At 35.0% G+C, this 20,121-nt stretch overlaps 1 protein-coding gene across 3 annotated transcripts; it reads right to left on the bottom strand.

Moving 5' to 3' along the window:
* Window positions 1-2,506: 2,506 nt before the first annotated feature.
* On the bottom strand, window positions 2,507-14,834 carry LOC149801798 (uncharacterized). Of its 3 annotated transcripts, none has more exons than XM_089954350.1 (3): window positions 14,626-14,834; window positions 5,311-5,382; window positions 2,507-2,820 (listed from the first exon to the last, which is right to left on the bottom strand). In XM_089954350.1, the coding sequence occupies exons 1-3, from the start codon at window positions 14,741-14,743 to the stop codon at window positions 2,699-2,701; spliced, it is 312 nt and encodes a 103-aa protein (XP_089810476.1). In that variant the 5' UTR covers window positions 14,744-14,834; the 3' UTR covers window positions 2,507-2,698. The 3 variants fall into 3 exon arrangements, with proteins under 3 accessions (XP_089810476.1, XP_089810475.1, XP_089810477.1); XM_089954349.1 differs by having other exon boundaries at window positions 5,311-5,385; XM_089954351.1 differs by lacking the exon at window positions 14,626-14,834 and adding an exon at window positions 10,823-10,923 and having other exon boundaries at window positions 5,311-5,385.
* Between the last annotated feature and the right edge of the window lie 5,287 nt (window positions 14,835-20,121).

Here is a 20,121-nt window from a genome sequence, read left to right on the forward strand (position 1 = left end):
GTGAATTCTTGTATGGGATTCGCTAGAGCTGGAAACCGCGAAAAATCTAGTACAGTGATATTTCTGAACGTACCGCGATATGTACCACTGTATGCCGCTATTATATTAGGGACCAACAATTTAATTTTCTTTAGCAGTCTTGACACTTTTTTGTTTAATGTCATTCTTTCAATTCTTGAAAATGTGTTTTCCTCTTACGTATAGCAAACTAACACCATATTATATCCATTATATTATTTTGAAAAAATATTAATTATCCTGAGATAAAAAAGATAACATTTCAGTACACATTTATGCACTTCAGCCATACTGCTCAGTCTCCAAACGCGAATATATTCCTTCATCTGATTGGCTGATAATATTAGCAATTATTGCAGTAACACAGATCACCAGAACATGACCCCTAAACGCTCGCTGTCAGATCTTCAGGTAGGACAGTGGAGATTTTATTTTAATCAGATTGTGCCAACATCTTATCGTAGATGAATTTGCCATGCGTACGTTAACTGTTATTTAGGACACCCCAATTTCATATGGGTTACATTTGCATGAACAAAATAACGGATTCGGGCGATGTCAAAATCGTTATTTTGAATATTTCAACACTTATGATTATGTCATCCATCACAGCTGAGTTATGAAACATAAGAATATGGTTTTATATATAGATCATTCAAATACCGCTTTTTAAAAGTTGTACCATTTTTCACACTGATGCTAGAATTCCCATGTCAATCTATTTAATAAATGTAGCGCTTGAAAGAAAAGCAGATTTGTTTACCGTTGCTCTGGAGCTTCTCAATCAAAAAAGTTACCAACCAGGACGATATTATTTTTCATGTACATCGCAACTAGACCAATAATGGGAATCATTAAAGCGTGCAGGCCGGAATTACCATCTGACTCCAATGTGCCTTTCCCCTCCCCCTTCGCGACACGTACAGCCAGAAAATATCTCTTAAAGCCTTTATGAAACTTGGCACGGAGATTCTAATACTACTTTGAAGAACGTTCCCTTCTCTCCTGGGAGGTATGGAGCCATATTCCTTGTAATGGGAAGTTTTGTGGTGTTTATATTTACTTTTTTTTTACTTTTGTCTTATTTTAATATATTTGTGCTTATTCTGGCTATTTGAAAGTGGCTAAATTGTGACTAAATTAGAGTATCTAGTTTCGAAGAGAGAGAGGCAGAGACAGAGAGAGAATAATCTTATCCACTGAATGAAGAAATTCCGTTAAATCAAGACTTATTTTTTGTTTTCCTTTTAGTCCAAAGCGTGTCTCTATGGCAGAATAAATACGACGCATATTTGAATCATTTTTTAAAGTAGCCATGAAGAGCGCCTTAAAATAACGCCGATGTGTCTCAGATCTTTTCAAGTAAGACGAGCTGGGGCTTCTAAGGAGTCGTGTGTGGCTTTTTTCCGGTTTCTAATACCCATCATCCCTCATTTATATAGAATCACACGCGACATATTCACTTCAAATTATATTGCATCCATTATTCAACCAGTCTGATAAGTTATATGTATGATTAACAAAATTGTGTGTCACATCACGCCATAGACACTTTTTTATTCAGTGACATTGTGTGACATACGATTTTAACAACGTGACGTAATGACGCATTTAATATAAATAACTGTGGTCTCATTGCCACAGGATTAACACACGGGAGTTTTGTAGAACATCACAGGATTAACGCAGTGTAGTTCTATAGAGCATCACAGATTATCTCATTAGTGGCCTGTACAGCATCACAGGATTAACACACTAGAGTCCTGAGTAGCGTCACAGGATTAACTCACTGGAGTCCTGTACAGCATCACAAGATTAAGTAACTGGAGTCCTCTAGATAACCACATGACTGACTAATTGGAGTCCTGTAGTGTAGAGCATCAAAGGCTTATAACACTGGAGTCCTGGGGAGCATCAAAACTATATCTACGTGTGTCTGTGTGTCTGTGTGCATTCACATGTACATGTGTTCCATTTTATTCGTGTAGATATTTTACAAATATATCTCATTACCAGGCCCGGCAAGGCGAACGAGGCAACCGCCCTTGGTCCGCGCGCTATTCCGCAATGAATTTTTTTTTTCTTGGGACCCCGCGCTCATCGCTTGGTACCTTGTACACCGCATGTTGCCTTGCGCCCTGCACAACCTAGGGCCAGGTCTGCTCATAGCTCTATACAGATCAGTTCGTGGATTGTATTAATTACATTTTTTTATTGAATTAAACTGAGTGTACAAGAAATAAGATTCTAGCAAAGTATCTGTCTGACCGGCTGTCCAAAAACGAATAAAGTGATTGTAAAAGCACCCCATGGTCGTAACCTTAGTTTGTCGTAAATTCGCTATTTTGTATTTGTTTATAACGCAGGGCGAAGTCTGTAAGTCTTTCCACTAAAAAGTTAAGATGCGCGCAAGTAGCATTGCCAAGGAACAGGCTTAATTTACTGGATTTTTTTAAAATAAGATGTAACGAGCAACGAAGAGAATAAGTTGTAGTGGGCAATCAAGATAATATGTTTATTTAAATTAAGATTTTAATGTTTATATAATTTCCAGAAAGGTACAGAAGACGGAGCTCTTTACTACATTGTTCATAACATGGAGAACACGTATTACGTTCTGGAACGTTTTGACCTCAGATGGTCTTAGAACCACCACTGTCAGTGAGATGCTTGACTTGGATCACTTCCTTCCAGCACCAAATCTAAAACTGCTGGGGCGGCCTGCTGGCATGATAGGTGATACTTTCTTCATCAAAAGGGAAATAAGGGTGTTCAGGTCCGTTGAAGATCTTTTGTTAACGTCTGAAATGACAATCAATAAATAAATAAATAAATAAATTGAAGATTTTATCCATGCATGCAAAATTGATTGCAATACGAAAGTGCCATTTCAAATAGAATGGTAATATTCAAACTGCAACGGAATTAAAGAATAAAAATAAATAATTAAACAAAATAATGAAGATAAAACTGAACTTAATTTCCAATCTATCGATTACAGGATCAGTAAACAAAATGTCATACTAAATTATTTTGCATGACTTTTATCCCTTACTCTATAGTTAGACTCTCTTGATAAAATAAATAGCTGTTTTGACACTTGATCAATCCATTTCAAATTCGGAAGTTAAATGAACTACATTTTGCTTAAACTACTCATTCTGCGCAAGAACAAATCGACTCCATTTTGAAAACCTATATCCCTCAGCTCAGCTGTTTTGACCTTGAACACTACTAAATCTGCCCCAGGGGTTAAGTCACATAAGGATTTGGATAGAGCCAGGGGCCAATGTCAGCTGCATATCTGAATTCATCTTGTCATGTCTAGTAAGTGTTTGCTATGACTACAGAGCGGAGATCTCAATGGTTTCGATGTTAAGACCCAAGAGGCCACACATATGCCTTTGTGGCATGAACTAAGGGTCTGATTCAAAACTCCATCGGAGATGGTTGACGCTGGGATAAAATGATCACACATCCCATTATTCAAACAAATAAGACTAATAGTTCGGAAATGATTTTAAATTTATTTAATTCCCCTAGCTTAGTTTCTCTGACAAGAATCAACAACGATGTGCACATTTACAGACCACCCAAGATATATTCAAAGGATCAAACCTATTTTAAACGGTTTATGAGAAGCAGTCGGCCGCAAATCAAATACGCATATACGCAGACACAGACGGACGGAGTGGAAGGATCACACAATCCCTACTTTTTCTTCAAAGATGGATAATGAGTGTCATTCCTGCGAAGTAGCGACTCAGAAACAAAATAGCAAACAATTTGTTCAGTACCTGCAACCACGATTTGACTGACAGAATGACTCACAAATGCACCAACGGAGAAAGTTTATCTTAAATAATTTAAAAAAATACACGCTGCTTTATCTTGTACTTGCACATACACATAAATCCTTGTTTTTACCCACTGAGGATTTACGGTAGTAAAAAGAAGAAAAAAATCCAGGGAGTAAATAATGTAAGCAACTTTCAAAAATGGAATCAACGCGATAACAAACGTCAGGTGACCGTGAACACAGGCCGGATGGTAACATGATAAGACAGAGGATAGATTAGTATTACGGTTAATCAATAAAGAAAAGTTAAAACAAATTTATCATATGTGGAAGAGTTCCTTATTTATACAAGCTACTGGCATTCATACTGCACACAATCATCCTATCACGGACATAGATTATGCTGAATTTGGCTAGATGGTTACCTTGAGACCCTATTTAGTCAATAATTTCAATCAACCAATAATATTTTTCAATACCAAGATACACAGCACTTGTTGCCTCAAATTTACCAAAATTATACCTTGCCACTTTAAAATAAACCTTACCGCTTTAAAAAGTGATACAAACAAGTTTTGACCGTTGCTTCGTTACTGAATGTACTCACACTTACAACAAAGTTCTTCATGTCGCTGTTTTCAAATCAATAAAACATTAGAATAATATCCACATTACTTATAGTAGAAATGGGTATATATTATTTAGCTATTGTCCGTCCATTCGTTCTGTACGTATGCAGATCTATAAAATATCAATTTGAGCTGTGAAACATGAATTTTGCAAACTTTATCACAGCTATAAAAATAAATTACCTGGTTAGATTTTCAGACCGTTCCAGAGAGATTTAAAGATTTTACTCATGATTTGTTTCTCAGGTCATGACAGAAGCTTATAATTTATTTGCACATTCTTGCACTTTATGTCTTTTTACTTACGGATTGTTGGTGCATTTAAGCCTGTGTGTTTGAATGCTTGAGTAAATCAATTCACTGTTTTGAGTCAATATCGTTTTTAACGCTTTCCGAACCACTGAAGTGCTCGTTTGCATACCGACATGATGTTATTATCCGGTATAAATTGTAGCACGGGCAAAATATGGTTAAAGTGCAAATACATCGTTAACACTCAGGAAAAAAATCTCCCAGCTGAGATAAATAGGTGCTGCGTGTTTGTGTCTTTGGTTGCCTAGGCAACAGCTAAACTCTAATAATTTGACGTGATTTTAAAAAGATGGTCTAGGGCTAACAGTAATTTTTGGGAAATCACACACAAAATTTCGTTTTGCCATTTTATATTCTCTCTCAAATTTGAGACAAGGAAGACACGAATTATACATGTCCATCCTGTCGAATGAAAGATTTTAAGCCTTGAGAGGGTTTAAGAAAATATCATTGCTACATCTTTGGAAACTGCGATTGTCTGTCTTTATGTTTGTTTGTCTCAGTTTTAATTTATTAAAAGGATAGGATAAAGAGTGTTACTTATATACATACCTGTTCTATATGGTATATTTAAAACCCAGGGCATTTCCTGCAAAGAGGCCTCTTCACCATACACAGCACTATCTACTGAAAAAAGGAGGGAAAAAAACAAATTTTATTTTCTGAAATAAAAAATCAGCTTTATATAATTGTGCATAGTAAATTAAAATTCACCATTCAATGAAGTAGAAAGAGATACGTCTTTACGCAGAAATTGAACGATATGAATTCCACTCAGTGTACATTGATAAACAGAGAAAATGGTGCCACATCTTTGCTTCTTTACGGTGGAATTGCACGCAGGCAATTCTCCCCAACAGAGTGTTTATTTTTACCCGGGGTGGTGGGGGTGGAATCCAGCAAGTACACCTAACCTTAATAGCTCGTGCAATCCATGCTTTAAACAATTCCGTCAGCTTTATTTTTAAATAAACATGTTGCATGTTTTAAACAGAGAGAAAGAGAAACATAAATTTACCGCTGGTAATTGCCATGGCAGTACTAAATGGGATTTTGTCGCTCGTTTGTTTAACAATGTATATTACAACCGTAACCGAAAATAGTGGATGATTTTGACTAATGTATCATGGACATTTCATTCAGTGCAAACAAGACATTTAAATGCTGTAAAAGTCCGTTCTCCTTTCTCTCTCCTTAGACTCTAACGTTATGTTCTAAGACTTTAATATTATGAGAATATAGTTTCGTCACATGGGTTGTAAAAAGAGGAATTCAACATATACTGACCAGTACATACAGTTACTGATATACCTACTGGTCAGTATATATGTGTATTATTTAGCAAGCATGGGCATTGGTCAGTAATATTGTGTATTGGTAATATGTGTATGTGTTAGTCAATAGGTGTGACGTTTGTTTAGTAAGGCTTCGAATTGGTTAACATGTGTAGGTATTGGTCAGAGGATGCGTTTGCTGATCAGTCGATAAGGGTACTGGTCAGTAACACAGTGTATCAGTTACTAAGCGTGAGTACTGCTTAGCACGTGAGGGTATGGTTAGCGAAATCGTGTCTTGATTAGGGTGTTATTGAGCAAGTGCTGGTATTGGTTAGTAAAACGGTTTATTGGTCAAAAGACTTCTTTATAGTCTCAGCGTTGAATTCCGATTGAGGCCATAATGGCCCAGTGAGAAAATTGTAGGCTTATAATGTTCAATTATCCCTGAGGCCATAACGGTCGAAGATGATGTTACGATAGTCCCCTATACTACTTTGGTGTATATTTGGTTAGAAGGGTGTGTCTTCCAATGGATTTCTGCAAGGTTATTGAATTTACCATTTTTGCTACATAGGTTTTGCTTGGCACGATATATCCATGATTGTGCTTAAGCGCTGTCAAAACTCATGCATACATACATATTCTCAGACAACGCAATATTTTCACGGTATTATATTGACGTAAACAAATTATGAAAATATATAAAACATGTCACTGTTCTTTCAAAAGAACTTTACTCGTTGAATGTATTCATGAAAATGTTATTAAATTACTCTGTAAGTAGGACCATTGACTCCATCGTTGGAAAGTAAAGATGGCGACATTTCATCCTTCTCTCTATTTAAATAGATGGTGCAAGTCAGGAATAAAACAAAAAATATTTTAAAAAATTACAAACGTGAAGTTTTATAATGTGAAGTTGTTAGTTTTTCTTTCTTTGCCTGTACCTTGTCATTCTTGATTCGTCTGCTTGAAGATTTTACGGAGGTACCTGATGAAGATTCGGTTATAATGTCATGTCGCAAATATGGCACATCCACAATATCTAAGCACATCCCTTATACTTTTGTTTTGTACCAAATCATTTGCATAACATTAGGTAAAACCTTAGCTTGAAAAATCGTCCAACTGTGATAGACTGACGGCTAAACCACGCATAATGCATTGTTTTCATTGTCGCTTATAATTGATACTACGAACGCACTATATGTAACTGAAACACAGAACATTCCACAAACAAAAATAATGACAGGGCGAATGGATTAAGGAAATGATCAAAGAATTTCCCAAATGTTGTTAACAAACCGTGTCATACTTGCCATTATTGTCTCAACCTATTTACATAATGTTATGAAATTTCGGCGTTATGAGAATTTTTTAAAATATGCATGAATGATTATCCAAATGTATGGTTTTTAATGGTTGAAATCGACAAGTCAAACGTTTGCTCTCACTTCATATTTAAATAAATAACACCAATTTTGGCAAGATATCGCGTTAACAAACTAACTGATTATTAATCGATCATAAATTACTTAGCAGAAAAAAAGGTTCTATCATGAAACTGCATCCTATTCCCATCACTGGAACATTGTCTTTCCTCACTTCAATGATATGTTTCTGAAACTATGGGAGTTTCGTCCTCAAAAATAGTGTCATATCATCTTGCGTACCAGATGTCCCATAAACAGTAATCATGACGTCCTTCTCTTAACTTGACTGTCCAAAATCTTGTGGCTATTCTCCCATTACCAAATGAATTGCTTTTATCGAAGATTACGTAATTTAGGAAATCTGGTGCATCTTGTAAAAAGCATAATGTTCATAAGTGCATAAGCAATTATACGCGCATGATCAAACGTGATTGTTTAACCCTGTATTAAAAAGTATGTAAGAAAGTACTATTCCTCGCAAAATGATACTATAGTAAGGAGACACCAAGATTTCAGTCGCTTATTGATGTTAGTCAAACCTTACTAATTTACTGACATAGCCCGCAATTTTATCCAAAGCAATTACAACGTCGTTTCTAATAGTAGTAAAAAATACAGAAAAAATGACCGTACGAATTAGTGGTGATAATGAGAAAGACCATAGATATGGTGATTGATCAATGTTTTTCATAAAGCCCGATATGAAATAGAGTTGAGTGTTTTTCTAAGAGAATGTCGAGGACTGATGTTCTGCAGTGGTTGTTGTTGCTGTAGGGATTAACGCCATTTTTCAGCACAAGATAGGCTATACATGGCGGCCAGTATTAATGGTGGAAAGAACCACCGACCCACGAGAAGGAACTTCTGCAGTGGTAAAGTTACGTAAACTTTTTCATCGTTTATCATCATCGAAGTTTGAAAAAGTGACGGGAAATATTGTAAAGTAAAAATATAAAATTAGACAAAATATGATTTTTTTCTTCACAATTGTATGAATCATTCATGCTTTAAAGTTTTAGTAATTGATATTTGAAAGAGGCTAGTCTTAGTTCCCCTCTCTTTTGTACACATGCGCGAAAACGAAGACACACGGAAATAAATGTATACGATAACATCGTAATATTAAACTCATCAATTTCAGTTCATATTAATCACCTTTGGATAATTGACCGTCATGTGCAAAACTTCTGTGTTCGTTTTTGTTTTGCTTTAAACATATTCTATTTGCCAAAAACTAGACACGAATGGAATCAGGCTACAAAAGGGGTCTCAAACACACGGCACGCAGACCGCATGCGGCCCGCCAAGCCGTATCCTGTGGCCCGCAAAATGATTGGCGTCACAATGTGTCATAAGAGATAACAAAGGTGGTGCGGCCCTTGGGCCATCAAAAATGCCCTCATGCGGCCTGGGGGTGGTTTGAGCTTGAGACCCCTGGGCTACAATTCTCAGAACTGAAATTAAGCCCTTCCCACACAGTGACAAAGCTTCATACTGTTTGCGGCATAGTCACCATATGATTCAATGCAGTTACAATATGATTCAATGCAGATATTATGTCATAGTAGCATAAATGGACAATATTAACACATGAGAGAGAGAGAGAGAGAGAGAGAGAGAGAGAGAGAGATATTTAGCATATTCTAGACATGCACGTTTAAAATTTGCTTATAAACCCTTAATCAATAAATTCCGAAAGTTGATCAATATCGCTATGCTTTCAGTATCATAACAGCTTTGTTTCGAGGGAAAACTAGAAAATCCGAAAGAATATTCAACAATATTCATTGTATTTTTTTTTTAACCTCACATATTCACATACAATTAAATATAATGTAATGCCTAGGAATTCAAGAGAAATCTGATATATTTTTTTTTAAAACTGTCCCTTCTGATAGAAATTCTAACAAAATCAATATTTGTCGACTGACATAAAGTAGATATATCACTAATATACATTAATATCTACATAATATATTCTATTATATGTCATTATTGCTGAGAGCTATATATAATAAGAAAAGCTGTGTAAATCTGAACAACATTCCAATAGTTGTATGACGGCTTCCGATGCTAAAAAATTCTGTATGTTAATTTGATCAGAGTACATGGAAAAAATGAATAATAATAATAATAATAATAATAATACCTTAATTGCATATTAAGAAAACAAATGTAAAAAGAACGCGATTTATTTGAGCTGTATAGTTTTAATTTGTAAGCGAAAGGGTTCCTCTGATTAAAATGTTCATTTCTAAACTACCATATATAGCAAAAAATCCTTTGAAAGAATAAAACATTCTTTCAACTGCTACATTTGCTTCCCAATCGCCTTTGCTTGCCGTGAACAACCCCGATACCCATCGTAGTAATACGAATGAGTCACATATTAATCCTGATTAAGGTAATCTTTTGAAGTTTTGAAAAGCTATATTGGTAAATATTTCCATCAATGACATTTAAATTGTAGCAGGCAAAAATTACAAATTAATTTCAGTGCAAGGTTGCTTCTGCACAAAGGCTTTCGAATACTCTAAAGACTTAAGATTTTGTGAGTATTTTTAGCAAGACCGTTGAGCCTTTAAACAATTGAATTAATTTATGCTTGTAACGAAAAGTCTTTCCAGATATAACACAAATATATATATATATATATATATATATATATATATATATATATATATATATATATATATATATATATATATATATATATATATATATATATATATATATATATATATATATATATATATATATATATATATATTGATTGATTGTCCGGGTAGAAATAGTTCATTAAAAACTTTAAACCAGTATCCGACATTGTTCTCCATTTATTGTACGTAGTAACTGATTCTGAATAGGAACGGAAGAGTTTTAAAAAGTTCTTGTTTCAAGTCGATTACAAATTCAGAGCAAAAGTCGTTCCTTTTTTGGTGGGGGCATAAATCGTTGTTTCTCTAAACACGCAAGAGTCGCTAGAAATACAATATATAAAATTTTGGTCTGTCTGACAAGGAAGGCATGCATTCATTCATACATTCTTCGTAAATAAAATGTATAAAATTCTTTATGCTACTGTATATGTTTAATTTCGTTATCGTCATGAACAAGCCTGTAAACTCTTCAACAACATCAGAATTCAACATTTTCTTTCTAGATACCTTTCTAGATCAAACGAAGTAAAGAATTCAGAGAATAAATTATCTGAATTGCAAGTTTTCCAGATCGTACGGTTAAAAACAATCACTATGTTCCCTGTTTGGAAATATGTCTAGTCTTTAAAACAGTCATATGTTTGGGGCTTTATTTTCAAAAAGAAAACAAAAAGACAAAAGCATCAACACTTACGTGCATGTCTCCCATTCTCCGGTACGTCTATGATATAATCTTGCGCTACCGCTTGAAAGAAGCAAAAGGCTAGCATAATATTCAGAACCATTTGAGTCTTGGCCATGTTACTTTCCTGCCTGTAGTTACCAAAGGTTAGGATTGACTGAAGGATACCCTGCATTATATATACCAACATCCATTTCAAACATGTAGGCGTAGGTTTCGTGACCCATCCAATAGAACTCTTGTTTCTATCGGTAACGACGGTTCTTAGATTAATACCTGTATGCAGTTTCTACATCAAAGACTTGCTTTGATGAATTCATTATGTGTCAACTTAAAGATCTTGCATCATGTAAAGGTAAAAAAAAGCTGGTCAAGATGCAGCACAACTTAAACAGCTGGCTTGCATATCAGAATATCAGGTATTTTTTTTAATCACGTGAGCAAAGTGAGATTCTTATACCCTTGTCTCGTTTAAGCAGACTCCCACGTGGTTCCAAAATGTTAGGCGAAGATTCCATGGAGCTACCTGAGAGTCTAGCTGAAAGTAATAAAGCTCATCTCGCGTATTTTCACATTTTTTCTCCTGATCTAATTGACTATTTATTATTACACCATAAATTGTCCTAGAGCCCGTATATCATAAAACTGAAATAAGAAATTCCCTTTCTACCCCATGCCGATCAGAAGTGACTTTTAAAAAGTAAAGTTCTTTACGACTTACTGACAAAAAATCTCGAGCTCAGAATCAAGCTGAAAGATTGTAAGGTCTACAGATGTATTTTCATTCGACTGCTATTTGAATGAGCGTATAAATGACATTGGTTTCCCTTTGCGACCTTAAATGGCTTTATGTTACATTGATGAATATGTACAAGAAGTGCATTTAATTGTGTCACATAGCAGTTGCAAATAAGTAATGTTAATCTTTGACAGCAACCGAAACCAAATCAGACCCAACTGATCTCTGACGAAAACTGAACAAGCATAGTTTGTATTATTTATTTACAACAAATAATGAAGCGAACAAGTAGAAACTAATGTACAATATACAACATTTACAGGAAAGTAATAGATCAATGACTTTTCTGTACTTCAAGAAAAGGTTGGTGGGTAGTATCCTAACATCTGGCCAGCATGTTTGTCTATGTTAGGGTTTAACAGCAGGTCAACACGATAATGGTCATATGGTACCAAACGTTATGACGTCAATTAGTGATGTTAGAATAGCAAGATGAGGTTAATAATAGGATACTAGAGATAGTACCAGTATTTGTATGATATGCAATTACAGAATTATACTGTAAAATAAATTCTTATTCTAATATATAAAATTGAGGTATTTTCATTTGTGATCGGAGAACTAAACCATTCCTACAGCAGAAATATAATCTCATTCTGGAAATAGTTTCTTTGATGCCCGAATGATACCATGTTAATATAAGGCATACGTTTAGTCATAATCAAGTATGGACGCATCTTTACTGTCTCTTCAATTTAACCAAAATCTATAAACAACACTCATGTTGTTGTCGTTCAGCAGTAAGAGCCAGTATACATACAAGAAGTTTCTAAAGATATTTTTATAGTTGTGACAAGTTTTTGGCTTTGAGACTCCTGCTCTCTTTCAAATGCAGGATACTCACCAGATATTCAAATGCAGGATACTCCCCAAATATTCAAATGCAGGATACTCCCCAGATAATCAAATGCAGGATACTCACCAGATACTCAGATGCAGGATACTCCCCAAATATTCAAATGCAGGATACTCACCAGATAATCAAATGCAGGATACTCCCCAGATATTCAAATGCAGGATACTCCCCAGATAATCAAATGCAGGATACTCACCAGATATTCAAATGCAGGATGCTCACCAGATAATCAAATGCAGGATACTCACCAGATATTCAAATGCAGGATACTCACCAGATATTCAAATGCAGGATACTCACCAGATATTCAAATACAGGATACTCACCAGATACACAGTAATGGTTTCATGTAGTTGTGAGCTTTACGTCTGAGAATGATAGCTGCCTTAGGGTACGCTCATTTCGAAGCGATATTAATAATGTCTCATAATTACTGCGTTGACTTTTCGAGACCGTGATCCTAAGCTAGACTAAGTGCTTGTGGTATCATTTGCAAAATGTGGCATTGCATAAATCGAATTTATTTACGTACATTTTTTACTATTTATTTGCGAAGAATCTCGTGATAGGAAGATACCATTGACGTTTCAATAATTTGTAATAATTTTTAAATATCTTGAAACGTGTTTAAGAATGAAGTTGGAATATAATTTAAATCTATGATATTCTTGTTGACTAGAGCAAGTAGTATTAAATTCATTTAATTAAATCCGAATAAATAATCACAAGTAATCAAATCCGACATACTAGATAATGAAATATATCGTGAAGAGCTTTTAAAAAGGGTTTTTCTAAATACAAATCTATATTCATGTTTGTTTGTTTTTTTGAGCTAGAGAAACGACGTTTTTTCATACGGTGCGGAAAAACGTGTTGGTCTTGAACTATCCATATAATCGTATAATTGACGTATTTTTTTCCTTCGAGTTTGACCAAGCATGTAGTATTGTGTATTCATCAAAACACATTCAAACTTAAAGAAATTATAGAACATTTATAGCTAACGCTCAGCAAAAATTTAAAACGCCACTAAACTTTATTTCAGTTAATTTTTATATGTGCTCTTTGTTTTGCTGTTTTCCCGTACACTTGCATACAAAATGAAGCTATATACATGTTATTTATTATGTTATATTTTCTGGATGGTGACTCTCGAGTAATCAATATCGTAAAACTTGTCACTAAACAATTTTTTATATATTTTGATGATCAAAGCTAAGATGAGGGAATTTCAAGCTGCAAAACCATTTAGATAACAACTTATATTAAATCATTTGGTCACATCTTGATGCCATGATTACATGACACCTAGTTTCCTATACATCAGAAAGCTACAATAAATGTGCCAATCACGTGCAAGAGTTACTTGAGAGTTTCGAATGAAATGCTGCATATAATTATTCATATGTGTATAACGCCATTGACGAGTTACCACGATCATTGAAACTACCCATCCTTTATGCACATTATACACTTTGGGATCAAGAAATCTGAAATAAAGAAGTCTCATCCTCACTTAGCTTTACAAATGTAAAAACATGGCCGTGTACTCAACTGAAACTGCTCCTTGAAAACCACTTTTCGAGATAACTTTATTTCATTCGGCATGTGAAGAAGTAAATTTGACTCACTTTTCCTAAAATGCTTATTGAAATTTAAACTATTACTTGAAATTAAAAGCACAATGTCTAAAGTACCAATCGCATTAAACGCATTGTAAACGCGATTAAAAACTAATGCATATTCTAACAGAAGGTATAAAATATGCAAATTTCTTGTATAGTTAATTTGTAAACGTTGACGAAAGTATGTGTTCGATGTGCGTGCGTGCATGCGTGCGTGTGTGTGTGCGTGCGTGAAGGTCTGGAAGTTGTATTTTTCTGACAGTGCAAGCCGTCAAAGTAAAGCGTAAAACATAAAGTATGGTGATATTTACAATACTTCAAGCCTTTTTACGCACTCGGATTTTGCAGATTCTCCATGTGAAACTATTTTGCAGCCATTACATTTCGGAAATCTGTTACCACTGTCATTTCTAAATTATTTTATGAAAACTCGGATCCATTTAATTCGTGAATAGATTTCTATCTCTAATACCGAAAACATAGCAAGCAATTTTAACTTTGCAATAATGACAGAAAAATAAAACAATGAACTCACCTTCTCTTTTGTTATAAACATTTCTAGCTCTGTCTTCAGGGGTTAAATCGAAAAAGAATGGTTCACAGAACGAGAAGAGACCGACGAGGAGAAACAGACCTGAGACTGACAACTGCATCTTGACTGCAGAACTAAGAATTGCTCTCGTCGCGGTCGTTATTCAATTGGCTCTCCCGAAGTGCGTGCAGCCGACACTGAAACCAGCACCGATGTTGTGTTAATGATATAGTGAATACGCTACTGGATACGAAGAAATTAAATACAGCTTCCGTTGATTAATGTCACTTCTCAGTTGCATCGTCAATTGTTGTTGTCAACAAAAGGCTTATACAAAGCACATTTCTGGAAACATACAGTACTTAAGAAAATCAGTCCCAAATAGAACTTGATGCACAGATCTTCGGCTGATGAGCAGCTCAGTAGTGTATAAACATATTGGGGGTCGTGCGTTTAAACTTTTAATTTAAATTATGAACCAAATGTGGTCATTACTGATAATACATATTTATCACCCTGTGGGAAATATTAGGAATTCATCAATACAAATATCTTTCAAACTAATGTCATTTTAATTTATGATATATAATACGTTTGGACAAACTGATTTCCGATTCCTGTGAAATGCACACTGCTGTCCCAATTTTTTTATATCTTAACATCTCAAGAAAATATATTGATAGCAACATGTCAAAATATCCGAAGGGCCGGTTACCATTATCAATATAAAATAGCTTAGGCCACTATGAACTCACGCTCGAGGGCATAGCGTTATTTCACGAGACTTTGTAGGTTCGTATATACCTGAATTGCAGTGCTTTGTCTTAGAGACTTTTATGAGCTCTCTTTTCAGTCAGTGATAACAGACTTATTGTATTGACAAGAATTCATTTTAGTTATGTTCATTCGTTGATGTTGTTTAATAATTTTTATGAATCCTCTCTTTGTATCTAACTAGAAAAGCTGTATGTTTGGTTGGTTGGTTTTATGGGCTTAACGCAATTTTTTAGCACCTGATTGGCTATATATGGCGGCCAGAATATTTGGTGGAGGAAGGATCCGGGAAGAACAAACGACCCACTGGAAGCTACTAGCAAGCTTTCTCACATATCCACGATGGCCAAGCCTGAGACTCGAACAATACGGACAGTGGTGACATGTAAGTGATCTGTAAAGGCGGGTGCTTCAGACCATTCGGCCATCATGGGCCACCTTTATATTAGGCGTGTGCAGACTGCTTGCAAATTAGCCCAAAGATTCGTTCATTCTCATATTTATGTCATCTGTTGGATTTTTAAACAAAAATTAATACGCATAAATTTGCATTTAAATTGGTTAATAAACTTTTAGGATTCAATTTTCGCTATGCATAATACTAAAATGTGGTGCTACTTCGCGCACTTTCCTCCTTAAAGTGGGATTTCGTATATTCTCTACAAATTCCATTACACTTTGCTGGAAAATGGAGTTATTAAATTTGACCTTGGCCTTTCTATTGTAAAGTCATATAAATATATAGCTTGAATCCACGAGGAAGTTTTAAACAGTTATTTGAAAACGAAATTCTCCTCGGACGTGGCTTGACGGGACGGGAAAGACGCGCATTAGAAACTTGATAAATTCCCTTTATAAATATGGCAGAGCATTAAAAAGTTGTCGTCAGGTAGCTGAGGACTAATTTGTGTTTATGTTGCCGCTTTCATTACGTGTGTCCAAAAACCAGTATGGACAAGATTTCCAATCCTCATGCTTCTCTGTAATTATGAACTAATTATATGCCCTCCTTCACACGCTAATGTGTTAAGTTTCTTCAAAATGAAGATGTTTATTAAAATCGAAATCCTGGCTCCTGCAATTTAATGCCTTTTGATTTACAATCAAGATAGATGAAGAACCTTGTCACTTTCTAATTTTATAATATCTCGGCTCCAAACGAAGATAAGATGCATGTTAATTACAGACTGTGTATCATACTTACGTCATCAGCCTCCTCTCAAGTCAGTAATGATAAAGCACTCATTAGAGGGAAATCAAAAGACCCTAGACCAAACAAGTTAATACAGCTCATCAAGGAAATCCTACCCGCATCCATCAGAGTCTCAAAATGATATATATAGAAGATTTATCAGAGTAAAGACATGTCATTACAAATAAACAGATTATTAGAATAATCCGTTATCTTGTACGGTAATCTGTAGCCATTAATCAGACTGGTTTCATCCGTTTGTCAATTATATATGTACTTTTCTTTCCGGTTTTATCTTCTGTGATCATTTACAAGTAGATGAATACAGCTAAAATACCTAACTGCCGGCTTAACAGCCTAACTAACTGCTGACCTACCTACCTACCTATATATATATATATATATATATATATATATATATATATATATATATATATATATATATATATATATATATATATATATATATATATATATATATATATATATATATATATATATATATATATATATATATATATATATATATATATATATATATATATATATATCTGTGTGTGTGTGTGTGTGTGTGTGTGTGTGTGTGTGTGTGTGAGAGATTTGGGTCTTTAACGTAGCTTTAAAAAGTTTCTGTCATATCGCTACAATGTCTGCAGTGTGACAGTTTATAGTGATGTCTAGCACTGGGGCATCATGCCGCAGACATGTTGCATCAAGTCCCACCCAGTCACATTATCCTGACACCGGACTGACGAGTCCTAGTACTAACCTCTTAATACTGAGCGCCAAGTGAGGGCAGCTGTTGGTACCATTTGTATAAGTCTTTGGTATGACTCAGCCGGGGTTCGAACCCGCTACCTCCCACATCCGAGGCGGACGCTCTAATCACTAGGCCACCGGAGCGGTCTACCTACATAAATATCTACATACATACATACAGAGAGACAGGCAGGCAGGCGTGCGTGCGTGCGTATATAAATACATACATACATACATACATACATACATACTTGATTTGCGTACCTATGCATTCATGACTTAAAAGGTACGCATGCAAAAAATAAATAAAACAGAAACGAGAGAGTGATGGAGCTTCAAGGGGGCTACATTACTACACAAGACATGCTGCATGTCTCTGCTACTAATAATTTGCATAAATTGTGTTTATATATATATATATATATATATATATATATATATATATATATATATATATATATATATATATATATATATATATAGAGAGAGAGAGAGAGAGAGAGAGAGAGAGAGAGAGAGAGAGAGAGAGAGTTAAGAAAGGTGTATATCCTGTCAAGTATGATTTAAAGTACTGTACTGATAAGGTAATATAACTTACTGCAATCCTGCATCCATCAAAGAGTTTGCGGACACCTGGACAAAAAAGTACTGTACTGATAAGATAATATGACTTACTGCAATACTCATCCATCAAAGAGTTTGCGGACACCTGGACAAAAAGTACTGTACTGATAAGATAATATGACTTACTGCAATACTCATCCATCAAAGACTTTGCGGACACCTGGACAAAGTACTGTACTGATAAGGTAATATGATTTACTGCAATCCTGCATCCATCAAAGAGTTTGCGGACACCTGGACAAAAGTACTATTAATATTATTGTTTATCTTTCCCACATATATTTGAATGTAACGTGTAACGCTTAATTTATAACATTTTCTTTGCAAAATGAACTTGTTTATTTACTACTCGATTGCAAGAATGGGTGGGTCAGTCTGGTACTTGTATATACACAGAGTTTAAAAGAAGTCCCTTTCTTTTAAATTTAGAGCCAAACGTTTGTTTCATTCGAGTAGGAGATATATTTAAACCAAATTAATGCCTTGTAATCGGTTTCTTTCTTGTCTGGAAAACGTCATTATCGGCTGTCGAATGGATGAATATAGGATTTGAATCGACTGCCGTATACTTGTCAGAGAGATAAAGAGATGAAGGTTAAGGAAGAGGGCGTAGAAATTAAATTGTACTTCTTAACAGCCTGGATACTCGACGGAAATACGATTAATGTCTTCTTTATTGTGTTTTATTGCATTCGGTATTTCAAGCTTCTTCACAAATTTTGACTGCAACCAAATTCGGCGGAGAGCATCTTGTCATAAAGTGCTGTTAATCTACAGCCAAAGCCGACCATCCGTCAAATATGGCCACCCTTGCTAAAAATAGAAAACAGTTAACGACTTCTTTTCAAAAACGTTAACAAAGAATTTTAAAAAAGCTACGGACAGCATTCTTTTATTTAATGATTTGAGACTTGTACAAATGATGCCTATCCGCCATTAACATGGTCCTTTTTACAAAAGCTAGAAAAATAATTTAAACAACTGCTTTCCAAAAACCGTTTAACAGAATTTGACGACATTTGACTGAAAGAAATATTGCATAAATAGTTTCAAATTTTGCAAATAATACTAAACATACAAACCTTTAAACAACTTTATCTTAAAAATTGCTAAACAAACTTGAAAACTTCAAACGCATTTGAGCAGAAGCACCCTGGCAAAAAGGTCTTTCGTTATTAAAGAAATAATAATGATCTGTCATTAAGTTTGTTTGCATTATTAAAAGCAAGAAACATAGCTAAGACCAAAAAATTGAAATAACTGAAAATGACTGCTCCGATTAAGGTATTTACTAAATTAAAGCATTCTGGCATGAAGGCCTTCACAATTTCACAAAGCTGATGCTGATCCACTGTTCAATATGTCCACTGTTACCAAAAACCCACAGAAGTTGATCAGATTTGATAGAAACCATGTTAGCAAAATTCTTTATTTCAAAATTTGCATAAACTATGTTGATTTATATACAGAGAGAGACAGACAGACAGACAGAGACAGAGAGAGCTGCGACTCCCAGATTACTAGAACATCCTTTAAACGTTACAAAGCGTTCCACAAAGCCTCTCTTGGCCAAATGCCTTCGTATTATGGTGGTTAGGCATCTGTAAGCAAGTAAACGATCTCGGACACACCTGATCTATGTTTTTGCAATCATAACTTCTTTTAAGTCTTTAGCACCCTACTGTTTTGTGCTTGAGAATCAATACATGTTTACCACGATACTAATTCAAACAGGTCAATCTTATTGTAAACGTTCTGTTTCGAGCAAGCTCGAATATGGGGTCGAAAGAGATCTACGCAAGGAAGCGAATTATTTAATCTTAATTACTTATTGCCTAACAGGACTTTCCGCACCATCAGACATGAATGAAGAAGAAAAGACACCTTTGTGTCTCAACACCAAGAAGTAGTTTAGCTTTGAGGAAACAGGCTGACTGGAACAGTGGGTTGTTTCATTCCGATCGTTCCTACTCTCTCTGTGAGAACGATACGACAGTAGACTGAAGTCCATTCTTCAATAACAAAGCTACAACAAGATAGCTGAGTGATTCATATTGCAATAGAACTAATTATATGAATACGCACAATATAAATAAGAAAGGACCAATAACGCTCTAGTTGACAAGGATGTGGATTTTAACAGTCAGGGC

This window comes from Sinohyriopsis cumingii, chromosome 4, assembly GCF_028554795.1.
Source record: "Sinohyriopsis cumingii isolate HCF-2022 chromosome 4, ASM2855479v2, whole genome shotgun sequence".
NCBI classification, from domain to species: domain Eukaryota; kingdom Metazoa; phylum Mollusca; class Bivalvia; order Unionida; family Unionidae; genus Sinohyriopsis; species Sinohyriopsis cumingii.